This window comes from Orycteropus afer, unplaced genomic scaffold, assembly GCF_000298275.1.
Source record: "Orycteropus afer afer isolate SDZICR_OR568_19922 unplaced genomic scaffold, OryAfe1.0 scaffold00018, whole genome shotgun sequence".
Taxonomy (NCBI): domain Eukaryota; kingdom Metazoa; phylum Chordata; class Mammalia; order Tubulidentata; family Orycteropodidae; genus Orycteropus; species Orycteropus afer.
The window spans coordinates 22,062,674-22,074,612 of record NW_006921605.1 but is presented as its reverse complement, the minus strand read 5'-3'; the positions used below and the strand labels follow the sequence as shown (position 1 = coordinate 22,074,612).

At 54.9% G+C, this 11,939-nt stretch overlaps 1 protein-coding gene across 1 annotated transcript in view; it reads left to right on the top strand.

Moving 5' to 3' along the window:
• The first annotated feature begins 11,203 nt into the window (after positions 1–11,203).
• WNT3 (Wnt family member 3) overlaps positions 11,204–11,939 on the top strand; it is a 51,752-nt gene continuing 51,016 nt past the window's right edge. The window contains exon 1 of the mRNA XM_007959776.2: positions 11,204–11,283. Within this exon, the coding sequence (XP_007957967.1) occupies positions 11,204–11,283 (80 nt within the window). The remainder of the gene's footprint in view (positions 11,284–11,939) is intronic.

The following is an 11,939-nucleotide window of genomic DNA, read 5'->3' as shown; positions in this document are numbered from 1 at the left end:
CAGGCATGTGAGTTAAACATTTACCTCAAGTAGACACACGCCCTGGAGAGAACAATCATGGGAGAAGGAAGGGCTGCTTATGCACAGGGAAACAGCTCAGGGGGCAAGAGAGTAGGGAGGGATGGACACTGGGAAGAGGTACCTATGGGGAGGAAGTGGGAGGGGAGCTGTTGCATTGTGGTAAACTGTTGTCAATGACATGAGACAAAGTATATGTGAACTGCTATATGGAAAGTGAATTTGCCCTGTAAATCTTCACCCAAATCACAATAAATAATAATAATAATAATAATAATAAAAGTTATGCAACCATTATTACCATCTAATTCCAAAACATTTTCATAACTTTCCTTCCCAAAATTCTATATCCATTAGTGGTCAAGCTATAGCTTCTTAAGGAGAAGGAAAAGGTAGCCCCCAGATAGAATGACATTCTGGATTAATTTTAAATCCCACCTCGACCCTACACCCACTCTCTTTTTGTTGCCCCCCCCCCCCCCGAGTCGCAGCCTGTTCAGCTCCTGGCTCCAACTACAACCTTACCTTCGGCCTATACTAAACCCCAAGCCAAGAAAAAGAAGCCCTAACCCTTAAACCAAAACACCAAACTCACTGCCTTTGAGTTGGATCCTCCTTGAGTTGCCAAGACAGTATCACTACAGAAGTAGATTGTGCAACTTTCCTTCTGAGGAGTGGCTGGTGGGTTTGAACCACCAGCCTTCTGGTTAGCAGTCAAATCCTTAGGCACTACACCACCAGACCTCCTCTAAGCCTACCAGCAAATTTATGGTAAATTAAAGCAACTCAGCTTGTAGGTCAATCAGCAACATTGAATCTAACTGCCCTGTAACAGACAGGATAGGCAAGATATCAGTTGGGAGGCCTTTGGCTGCAAGTAACAGTCTCAAGAGGCCTAAGCAACAAGAGAAGCACATCGTTTCACATAATAAGGAGTTCTGAGGCAGGACTCCTCTGGGGTCAATGTGTGAGCAGTGGTGTTGGAGACCCGTTTCTTTCCCTCTCTTTGCTGTCTTCCTCTACTGGTCAGCCTTATCTTCAGGAAGCTACGCTCAAGGTCACAGGACAGCTGAAGAGCTCCAGGCATCCCATTCAGACACAAAGACATTAAACGTCAGGGAAAAGGGACATCTCTGACTGTGTGTCTCATTTTAAGAGTCAAAAAAACTTGTCCCAGAAATCTTCTTGGTCCCTGTAGCAGACCTTCTCTTATGGTTCATTGGTCTAAACTTGCTTCTGCTTGGACTAATTCCTGGCAAGGAGATGAAGCCCCATGATTGGCTTAGACCAATCGGGATTTATTTCTGAGCCAGGAGGGGGGGGGGGTCGATACTATCTGTGGTGGTTCAGTTGGTGTGTCAACTTGGCTGGGTCTGGTTTAGTGGCTGGGCAGCTGGATGTAGTATTACCCATGATGAGACTGGTAATCAACTCCATGGTGGAATCTACTGTGAGCAGCTGAGTAGCTGCCTTAGGAAATGTGGTTTGTTTCCTGTATATAAGCAAAAGCCTTGGGGAATGGTCTGTAGCTTGTGGCACGCTTGGACCCTGCATGTAGCTGTGTCGTTGTTCAGCAGCCTACCGTGCTCTGCCGACCTTGGGACTTACAATGGACTTGAATTAATGGCCTGCCATGTGGTTTGGTAACATTGGGACTATGCCATTTTATTTGTCGACCTTGGGCTTGTTAGTCTCAGCAGCCATTAGCTGTCTGAGTGAAGAGATGCCTCTAGTTTGAGTGGGCCGGGAGCAAGATGCAAAGCTGAAGCCCAAGGTCGAGGGGCTTTCACACAGCCCCTAGAGCCTGGCACTTTGAACTTGGACTTAAAAGCCTCCAAACTGTAAGAAACACTAGAAACACTATCAAACTGGGGCCTCTGCCAGTCTGGTGGAAAGGGCCAGCATGCTATAAAACCAAAGAAACCACACTCACTGCCATCAAGTTGATTCTGACTCATAGTAATGACCTTCTTTGGGTTTCTGAAATCGATTGCCCCATGTTCCTTCTGTGGAGCAGCTGGTGGGTTTGAACTGGCAACCTTCTGGTTAGCAGTCAAATGCCTTAGGCACTGTTCTGGTTACCTAGTGCCACTCTGACAAGAATATACCAGAAACTGGGATGGCCTTAACAAACAGGAGTTTATTCTTACAATTTGGAGGCTTTAAGTCCAAGTTCAAAGTGCCAGGCTCTAGGGGCTGGATGAAAGTCCCTCAACCTTGGGGTCCAGCTCTGCCTCCTGCTCCCGGCCCACTGGAGCTAGAGGCGTTTCTTCACTCAGACAGCTGCTGGCTGCTGAGGCTGAGAAGCCCCAAGGTTGACAAGGAAAAAGGCACAGTCCTGATGTTACCAAACCACACAGCAGGCCATTTACTTAAGTCCACTGTAAGTCCCAAGGTCAGCAGAGCATAGCAGGCTGCTGAGCAATGACATGGCTACATGTAGGGTCAAAGCGTGCCAAAGGCTGGAGACCATTCTCAAAGTTTCTCCTTAACTACAGGAAGCAGACCATATCCCAAAGGCAGCTATTCAATTGCTTGTGGTAGATCTCACCATGGAGTTGATTGCCAGTCTCATCATGGGGAATAACTACCACCAGCCACTCTGTTCCACCCCATCTCCCTAATGTGCCCTTATAAATGTCTTCCCCACAACACCCCTGAGATGGAAAGAAATTTCACAGCTCTTATCTTGGTTTTTAAGAAAACATTTATGTGCTCATCTGATGAATGACTATTTCCCCAGGCCCAGCCAAGTTGACACACAAATTGAACTACCACAGACACCATACCACCAGAGCTCTTATACCACAACCTAAACAGAAGCCCTTGCCTATGAGAGGCTTAAGAAAGAACAGCTGGCTGCCATCAAGGAACGGCACAGATGCTGCTTACCGATCATGTCACATGTCCCAGGTGGCATTTCAGAGACATTACTCCACTGTAACTACTCACTGCAGAGACATTAATCCACTGAATTGGCAATAGTCCTTTGAAGAGGGTATTATTATATCCATTTTGCAGGTGAGGAAACAGGCTCAGAGAGGTTAGGTAATTGACCAATGTCACACAGTAAGAGACAGAGCTGGGATTTGTTGGAGTTGTGATGGTAGCACAAGATCTGGGCTCTAAGGCAGCCTTCAGACAGAGAGTCTCCCCACCAGACACGTGAAGCCCTATTCAGGCCTTATCTAGAAGCCAAGGCAAGGAGACAAAGGAGATGCCCCTAGTAGGAGCTCCTGGACTACCCAAGGGTCTGCCACACCTGTGTCAGTCCAGCCACCTGCTCCTGGCCACCTGCTGGTGAGGCAGCTCTGACCCACTGCCAGCCCACTGGGCCCCCATCCATGTGTGCTGGTTCCCAGGGCCCAGAGCCAACAGCTGGATCCGTCTTGTGGTTCCAGCTATGTGCGCTGTTGGCCACACTGGTCTGTGGGGAAGATAATTAGCTGGCAAAGTTCTGGAGGGTGTAGACAAAGGCTTGGCCAGAAATTTCTTCACCAAGGGTAATGTCAGGCTTGTTTCTCTCCATCTCCCTAATATGCCCTTATAAATGTCTTCCCCACAATATCCCTGAGATGGAAAGAAATTTCACAGCTCTTATCTTGGTTTTTAAGAAAACATTTATGTGCCCATCTGATGAATGACTATTTCCCCAGAAACAGCAGCTCCATGCAGGCCAAAACTTAGGCTACTCTTTCTCACCACGCTTCACCCTGGCTCGGGGCTACACGCACGCAGATGCTCAGAGCAGAAGGGTTGAATGAAGGAAGCAACCCTCTCAAGCATGGAGCACCTACTATACGCAGGAGTGGGGAGGGGGTTAGTAATGGAGGAACGTAAATTCTCGAGGAGGGACCCAGTCTCCTGGGGTCCAGCCCTGGCTTTGCCCACAGCTGTCACAGAGTCAATGTTTATAGATGAAGAGAAAAACAGGAACACTCTCTCACTTGCAGAGCGAGGCAGAGGGGAGACTTCAGAGAACAAAGAAGGACTCTGACCCCTCTTGGTTCCATCTGGGGTTCCCTTCATCTCCCCTGTCTGGTGGAGGCTCACACACAGGGGAGTCAAAAAAACACCCAGAAGCAGAAGTCCTGACTGAGAGAAACCATGTCTCCAGCATACAGACAGCTACACATAGGTCTGGCTCTCCTTCCTCAGAAACAATGGTGCCCAGGCCAAGAACCAGCTTAGGGTTAGCTAGCCCCTCAAAGGCCTCAGGCAGAGCAGCCCTATGGGGGGAGTGAGAAGAAGGCAGGGCCCTGAGAGAAAGGCAGGATAAAGGGGGATGGAGAAAGGCTGAAGAAGAGGAAGACAGGGAAGCAGAGGGTGGGAAAGACAGAGGGAGACCATCTGACATGGGGAGGCAGCAAGAGGGACCCCCAGCTCTGTGTGGCATCGACTTCCCTCCAGGCAGCCAACCCCTGATCTCAACCCACTAGAGGCAGGAAGCAGGAGCTGAGAAACGGGGCGGGGCTGAGAGCTCTCAGGGCCAAGGTCTACTCAAGATGGAGGAGATGAAGACTCCCGGAAGAGTCACAAGTAAGGAAGAGTAACCCTGACATGGGGCGGGGGTTCTCCTGTCCGAGACCTTACTCCCTCTTCCTTGCTCCTTCAGCTAGCCATCAACGAAGTTTATGAAGACCAAAGAGAATTGATGTGTTTGAATTGTGTTAGTGAAGAAAATTGAAAATGCTATGGACTGACCAAGGAACAAACAAATCTTGTCTTAGAAGAGTTAGAGCCAGAATGTTCCTTAGAGGCAAGAATGGCCAGACTTTGTATCACATACTTTTGTTCATGTTGTCAGAAGAGACCAGGCCCTGGAGAAGGACGTCATGCTTGGTAAAGTAGAGGGTCAGTCCAAAAAGGAAAAGACCCTCAACAAGATAGATTGACTCTGTGGCTGCGATGATGGGCCCAAGGGTAGCAATAATTGTGAGGACGGCAGAGGCCTGGACAGTGCTTCATTCTGTTCTGCCTAGGGTCACTGTGAGTTGGAACCAACTTGATGGCACCTAACAACAATGTGTGCCAATATTTTGTTGTGACCCATAGGACTCTCACTAGCTAATTTTCCGTTGAGGTAAAATTCAGGGTTCATTCTGTTGTACATAAGGTCGCAATGAGTCGGAGCCCACTCAACTGCACCTAACAACAACAACAGCAATTTTCAGAAGTAGATCTGTCTCTTTCTTCCTAGTCTGTCTTAGTTTGGAAGCTCTGCTGAAACCTGTCCACCATGGGTGACCCTACTGGTACTTGAAATACCTTTGGCATAGCTTTCAGCATCATAGCAACATGAAACCCAACACAGTATGACAAACTGACCGCAAGAAGGGACTCAGACGTGCCAGTGATCGTGAAGATGGCGCAGGACTGAGCAACATTTCGTTCTATTAGGTCACCATGAGCCAGAGTCAACTAGCCAGCAACTAACACCAACCATATTATACGCAACAATGCTAGGTGGGGGTTCCGCAGTCACAGAGTTTAGATTCTAGAGGAGGAAATGGACAACAGATAAGTGAACAAGTAAATAACTATATTTGATATATAATATATGTAATATAGGAGCTCTGGCGGGATAGTGCCTAAGGCATTTGACTGCTAACTAGAAGGCTGCCGGTTCTAACCCACCAGCCACTCCTAGAAAGGAAGATTGGACAATCTACTTCTGTAGAGATACCGCCTCAGAAACCCAAGGAGGGGGTCGCTATGAGTCGGATCCAACTTCACGGCAGTACGTTTGTTGGTTTGTTTTTAATATGTAACATAAGGAAGGAGCCCAGATAGTGCAGTGGTTAAATGTTTGGCTGCTAATCAAAAACTTGATGGTTTGAACCCACCAGCTGCTCCATGGGAGAGAGAGGAGGCAGTCTGCTTCTGTAAAGTTTATATCCTTGGAAATCCTATGTGGCTCTTGTACTCCATCCTATAGGGTTGTTCTCGGTTGGAGTGGAATCGATGGCAGTGGGTCTGGTTTTTGGGTTTTAGAAGAATCTCTGTGAATCCCAACGGTAATGGATTTATATGTATAGTGCAACCTGTGAGAGCAGAAAGTTGTCGGAACTGCCTTGTTTTTCCAGGACTCAGAAGTTTTCCGTCTTTGACAGGGTGCAGTCTCACCACTTCCCTAGCACTCACTTTAGTGAAAAAGATTTGGGTTTTCCTTTTCTGATAGATTTCCGCCTCACACGGGTTCCGGCTTTCACAGGTTTTTCTGTAATATAATGTCAGTGTTAAAGGCTGTGCAGAAAAACAAAGCCAAATAAGAGGCCTGAAGGATGGGGGTGGGGGCGCAGCTATGCAAAGTGCTGAGCTAGGTCTCAGGTTGGAGTGTCAGCCAGACTCCCGGATACATCCTCCTGGGGGCGGTTCCCGGAGTGGGAGAGGAACCTCTGCGTTGGTACAGACCTGGCAGGAGACACCTGAGATGAGCTACTCCTCCCACCCCAAAGAGAAGGAGCAGTCCGGCACTTGTTATTCACCATCGGTGGTTTGGAATTCTGTCAGCATGTCCTCCTTTAACACTGACAGCTCCCTAAGAGATACAGAAATTACATGTCCACTTCATAGCTGAACAGACTGAGGCTCAGAGAGGACACACAGCTGGCCAGTGGTGCCTTCCCCCAATTCTTTCTGTTGCTCCCTGCTTTCTAAAGGACTTTGATCCCAAATCAAACACTTTCCAAACTGCCTCTGGGGAACTGGAGATTACTAAGGCAGGAGAAACTGCCACTACAGGGAAAATCCCTCACGCTCTGCAGGTGGCACCTGTGATCTTGGGGTCTGCTGGCCATGGAGGACTCGGTGACATCACCGGCAGGCTCACCATTTCTCCACAGGAGGCTGAGGCCCTCAGGTCCCTGCCTGGCTGTGCCCAGGAGTGTGAGCCTGGGAGGCGGGTCACGGCTGCCAGCCTTGTCTGGGGCCAGCAGGCCTGCCTTGAGGAACCACCTGGGTGGGGGGAGGGGGAGGGGTGTGCAGAGCTAAGCACACCTCATGGCCGGCTAAACTGTGAGATGGATTAAAGATGATCTATGGAAGGTAAATTAAAAGCATTCACTCACAAGAGTGTCCACTTAGTAGCCAGAACCCCCAACGATCCGGGCTGCTCATCAACAAAGGCGCCGCTCTCTGCCGGGCGGCGGGGCTGCGGAGGCCTCCTCCTGCCTCCTGCCTCCTGCCTCCTGCCTTGCCGCCTTGATATCAGCACCGCTTCCAGGGGGTGCGCTGGGGCTTTCATGGCGCGGTGGCCAGGCTGCCGTGCAGATCCCTGCGGTTGTAACTCCGTGCTTTTGTTTTACTGGCGTCTGTCGCATCTACTGGGGAGCCTATCGGTGCAGGTCACGAGCTTTCTCCCCCGGGCATCTTCAGGACGCTTCCTGGATACCAGCGAACTGAACCGGACAGTTCATGAAATCGTGTCCAATGAATTCCTGCTCCCACCCGCCTCGCCAAGCCCCACCCCCCCGCGCCCGCTGTCCTCCCTGAGGTCTGACTTCTAGTCTCTCAGTGGCCTCCAGGGAGTTCTCTTAGGAGAAGGTGAAAATCCGCCGTTTTGGGGCCACAGGTGAATGACACCCCTCCCCAGGCCCCCTTCACGCCTTTCTTCGCCCTTGTCTCGTTGTTCAAGGCCTCTGGGCCTTTGCACTGGCTGCTTCCCCGCCTGCAGAGCCTTTTCCCTCTTCCTCCAGCCTCTCTAGGCTCACCTGGGCGCCCAGATCAGCCTTGGCAGTCCCAGGCAGAAAATGAACCTCCCAGCGCCTTGATCGGAGCTTTCCGCCTCTCTCTCAGCCACTGACCGGCAGCCCCCTGCGGGCAGGCGGACAGCCGCGGGTCTGGCGAGGTCTTCTTTGTCTCCTCCGCGCCTCGGCAGGTGCCCCCGCCGAGCTCAGTCCGCGGCTGCCGACCGGTGCCCGGGGACAGCGTATATCTAGAGGCGCCTCCAGACTCCTAAGGGCGTGGAGGTGGAGCGGGGGTGGGCGATCCGTCCGCAAGTCCGAGATCTCAGAAGTTCACACCAGACGCCAAGTGCTTCCCACGTGCCACCTCTCTGGCCCTGGTCCGCACTGCCTTCTCGGCCCTCATCCAAGGGCCCACTCTTGGGTGCAGCGCTGGGATCGTGAGGCCCAGCTCGCGGAAGCCGCACACGCCAGCTGTGACTTCAACCCTTTCCCACCAAGTGCAGCCCACCCTCCCCGGGGTTCGCCGCGTCTAAACGGAGCGGGTGTTTCTGCTGGTGACACGTGCCGCGGGGCGCTTTCTTCGCAGGGCAGGGGCCATTTCTGCGCTCCCGCCGGCAGCGCGGAGCGGGCAGGAGGAAGGAAATTAAGACTGTGTTGAAGGAAGGACACCTGGCGCAGGAGAGGAAAGGGTTCAGCAATCCCCTCGCCGGCCTCCATTCTCCAGCGCGCCATGCGGCCTCTGCAGGTTCCCACCCCGCCGCTCCTTCGCTTGGCCGGGCGCCTGCCACCAGCAAGCCGTGGAATCCCACTCTTCCAGCCACTTCGGTTCCCTGGTCATCCTCCCATCTCTCTCTCTCTCCTATTCCCTGTCCGAAGCTCAGGACTTGGGTCGCCCGCAGGCTTCCTGGAGGAGGTATCTGGGGTACACACAGCCCTTCAGGAAATGACTGGTCTGGCCTAGGCCGCTGGCTGGCTCCCCATCCATCCGCAGGCGCAGCGACCTCCTTTGTTCCCACTTCCTAGACCTGGCACCTGTGGACTTTAGGGGGTCTAGAAATGACCCCCAAACCAAACCAAACCAAACTCCCTGCCATCGAGTTGGATCTAACTCATAGGACCCCTCCTTGAGTTTCCAAGGGGGTATCACTGGGGAAGTAGATTGCCCAACCTTCCTTCGGAGGAGGGGGTGGTGGGTTTGAACCACCAGCCTTCTGATTAGCAATGCTTCAGGCGCTAGGACACCAGAGCTCCTACGAGGCTGTCTAGTCCAGCCTCTCCTCTGGACCACACTGACTCTACAGCGCTGTCCTGGTGACCAGGGAGCTTCCCATCCCCAACCCTCCGAAAGATGCTTCTGGGGCTCTGGTGCCCCCAAGGTACCCCGCAGGATTTGAGCTGTAACTGCCAACTCAGGTTAGACACCAGCTGGGGATGAGGGGGACAGAACTCCCGAGGACCCGGCCTCAGTGTACGTGGGGTGGGGGTGGAGGGCACCCCCGGACAATGCACAGCCACTGCGACCGTCTTTCCAGGTGAATAAGAACCAGGCCGTCCCAGAGTCCACCGGGTCGGGGGACACCCCTCTGGGCCCCTCTCCGGCAGCCCTGGCCCTGTGCTGGGCAGGTTGGGGTGTTTTCTCGGCCTAGTCGCTCAGCGGCCCTCGCCCGCTGTCTTCCCTCCGGCTCCCACTGCCGCTCGTCTCCCCTTCCCCCTTCCCCCTCTTTCCCTGTCTCTCTCTCCCCGACTCCGGCTCTCCCGTCTCTTCCCTTCCCTCCTCTCTTTCATCTCTCCCCCCTCCACCCCCTCCAGCCGAGTACCCGGCTAGGAACGCGGCAGAAGCTGTGACAAGCCTGGGCGGCTCTCCCGACCCTTGGTGCCCCCGGGGCCAGTCCCCGCGCCCGCAGCAGCCGGGTGCCGAGGGCTCACGGGACGAGTGGGACCGCGGGTTCGAGCCGCGGGTACGCGCGGCCCAGATCAAAGGCCGGGACTGTCTGGGGCCCCGGCGTGGGACTTCCTGCAGCCGCGCCCCCCCACCTAGTCGAGAGCCTGCCTTCCGGGTCTCAGCGGGACCCGGGCGCGCTCATTCTTTGCTCCTGGTCGGCCGCAGCTCCCTCACCGGCCGCAGGCCCGGACTGCTCCAGAGCCCGGCGTGCTGCCTCTGGCGGCTCGGGAGGGGAACTGTGGGGGAAGCCACCCATATGACAGGGGCCGAGTCACCCCCAACCTCTGCACCACTCAGGGCTGAGACCTACTTCCTATGCTATGGAGAGGGAGAAGACAGAAAGCACCCCCCCCCCAGGGGCTTGGGAGGGACTTTATTTTCCTACCGGGAGGAATATTTGCATGGATTTGGTGTCCACAGAGGGAAAGGGGCTTTATCCTCCAACCCACGTTGGAGCCCCCTGTCAGCAGAAGCATCAGGGCCTCCACGAGGAGACTCGAGCAGTGGGAGCAAGGGGAGGCTGGGGCGCAGCGGGGCTCCTCTGAGCACCCCAGCTGCTCCCGGCCCCGCTGCTGCGTTTCACTGGCCCCAAAGGGATCACCCCCAAGACCTAAATGGGGCTGAGGGTCGCGCTTCCGACCCGGGTCGAGGCGCAGCCTGAACCCCTGGCGGAGGAGAAAGTGACCCGGCCGCGCGAGCAGGAAATGCAACTGGCCGCTGGTGTCAGTTGCAGGAAATGCAAAGGCAGCAGGAGGTCCCGATACCGATCTGATCCCTGACAAAAGACTCAAATAACACTCGGCTCTGTCCCCCCGGCGCCGCCCGCAGCCAGACCTGCGAACCTCCACCGACCCTTCTGCGCGCCTCTCGGACACCCAGGAAGCGACCTCCTGCGGCCGGGTCGAGTGGCTCGGGGACTCAGGAGCCTGCAGACCAGGAGGGGGTGCCTTTCTCAAGCCCCCTGGGGACCCTCTAGTGTTGCCCGCCGGAGCGAGGCTTCAGGAAACATCCCTGTGCTTTCCACTGTCAATTCCACACGGGCCCAAGTGCCAAGGGGTCACGGTCCCCCGAGAAAAAGGAGGCACCCAGCAGTGCCCACGCCAAAGCAGCACCTCGAAAAACACCCTAGTGCGAGCCCGGGCTCCCTAAACCTGGCTGCCTTGGGGCCGCGGCAGTCCCAGGCTAGCATAGGGTCCAGCGTGCGGGTCCCCCCAAGTCTCCAGCGTGCCCGGGGCGCGGGCTTTGCCCAAGTTTGCCGGGCGCTGCCCTTCGCCGCGCGGAGTCGTGGGCCGGGCGGGAGGGGCGCGTGATTGACAGGCTGAACTACGGGCTCATCTCTTACCTTAGGCCGCGGGCGCTGATTGGCTGCTCGCTGACATCCTCAAACCCGGCTGCTCGGCTCTGGGCTCGCGAGGGGGGCGGCTGCGGGTGGAGGTGCGCTTCTGACAAGCCCGAAAGTCATTTCCAATCTCAAGTGGACTTTGTTCCAACTATTGGGGGCGTCGCTCCCCCTCTTCATGGTCGCGGGCAAACTTCCTCCTCGGCGCCGGTTCTAATGGAGCCCCACCTGCTCGGGCTGTTCGTCGGCCTCCTGCTCTGTGGCACCAGGGTTCTCGCCGGCTACCCAATTTGGTGGTAAGGCTCGCCTCTCCTCTGCCCGCTGGGTCCGGGGGGAGGTGGGGGGCGCCGGCCGGGGGTGGGCTGCGGCAGGGCCGGGGCGCCTTTCTCCTTACCTCCTTCTAGCCCCCCACACGCTCGCCCCTCCTCGATTTTCTGCTGGTGTCGCCTTCAGAATCCAACTCCTGGCTTCTCTGATAATCACCATTTTCCCTGCCAATCGTTGCTCAGGCTGGGCGACTTTCCTCTTCCTCTTATTCTTAGATCCTGATCCTCCACGCGCCCCAATCTGGGAGCCCCGAGACCCTCCATTTGCTGGCAGCGGGGTTTCTGGAAATCCAGCGCCCTCCCTGGGGCCCAGCCACTCCTCTTCTCCATTTTAGGGTCTTTATGGGCAAAATCATCTGGTTCCTTCAGTGCCACCCCCGTCTCGGCCGCAGCCTCCATCTGGAGACTGCCCCACGATCACCCCCCTTGCCTTCTTGTTTCAGGCCGCAGAGGCTTCGGGGTCCTGGGGGCAAGGGAATGGGGGCTTCCATTGGATTCTCCCAGTCTGCTCCAGATTCATCTGAAGCCTGCCAAGGGGGTCTGGTTGGGGCTGCTCTGCTATTCCACTCACTTCAGATTTTATTCATTTCTTGCTGTCCGTCCTGGCCAAAGGACTGAGGGGGGGG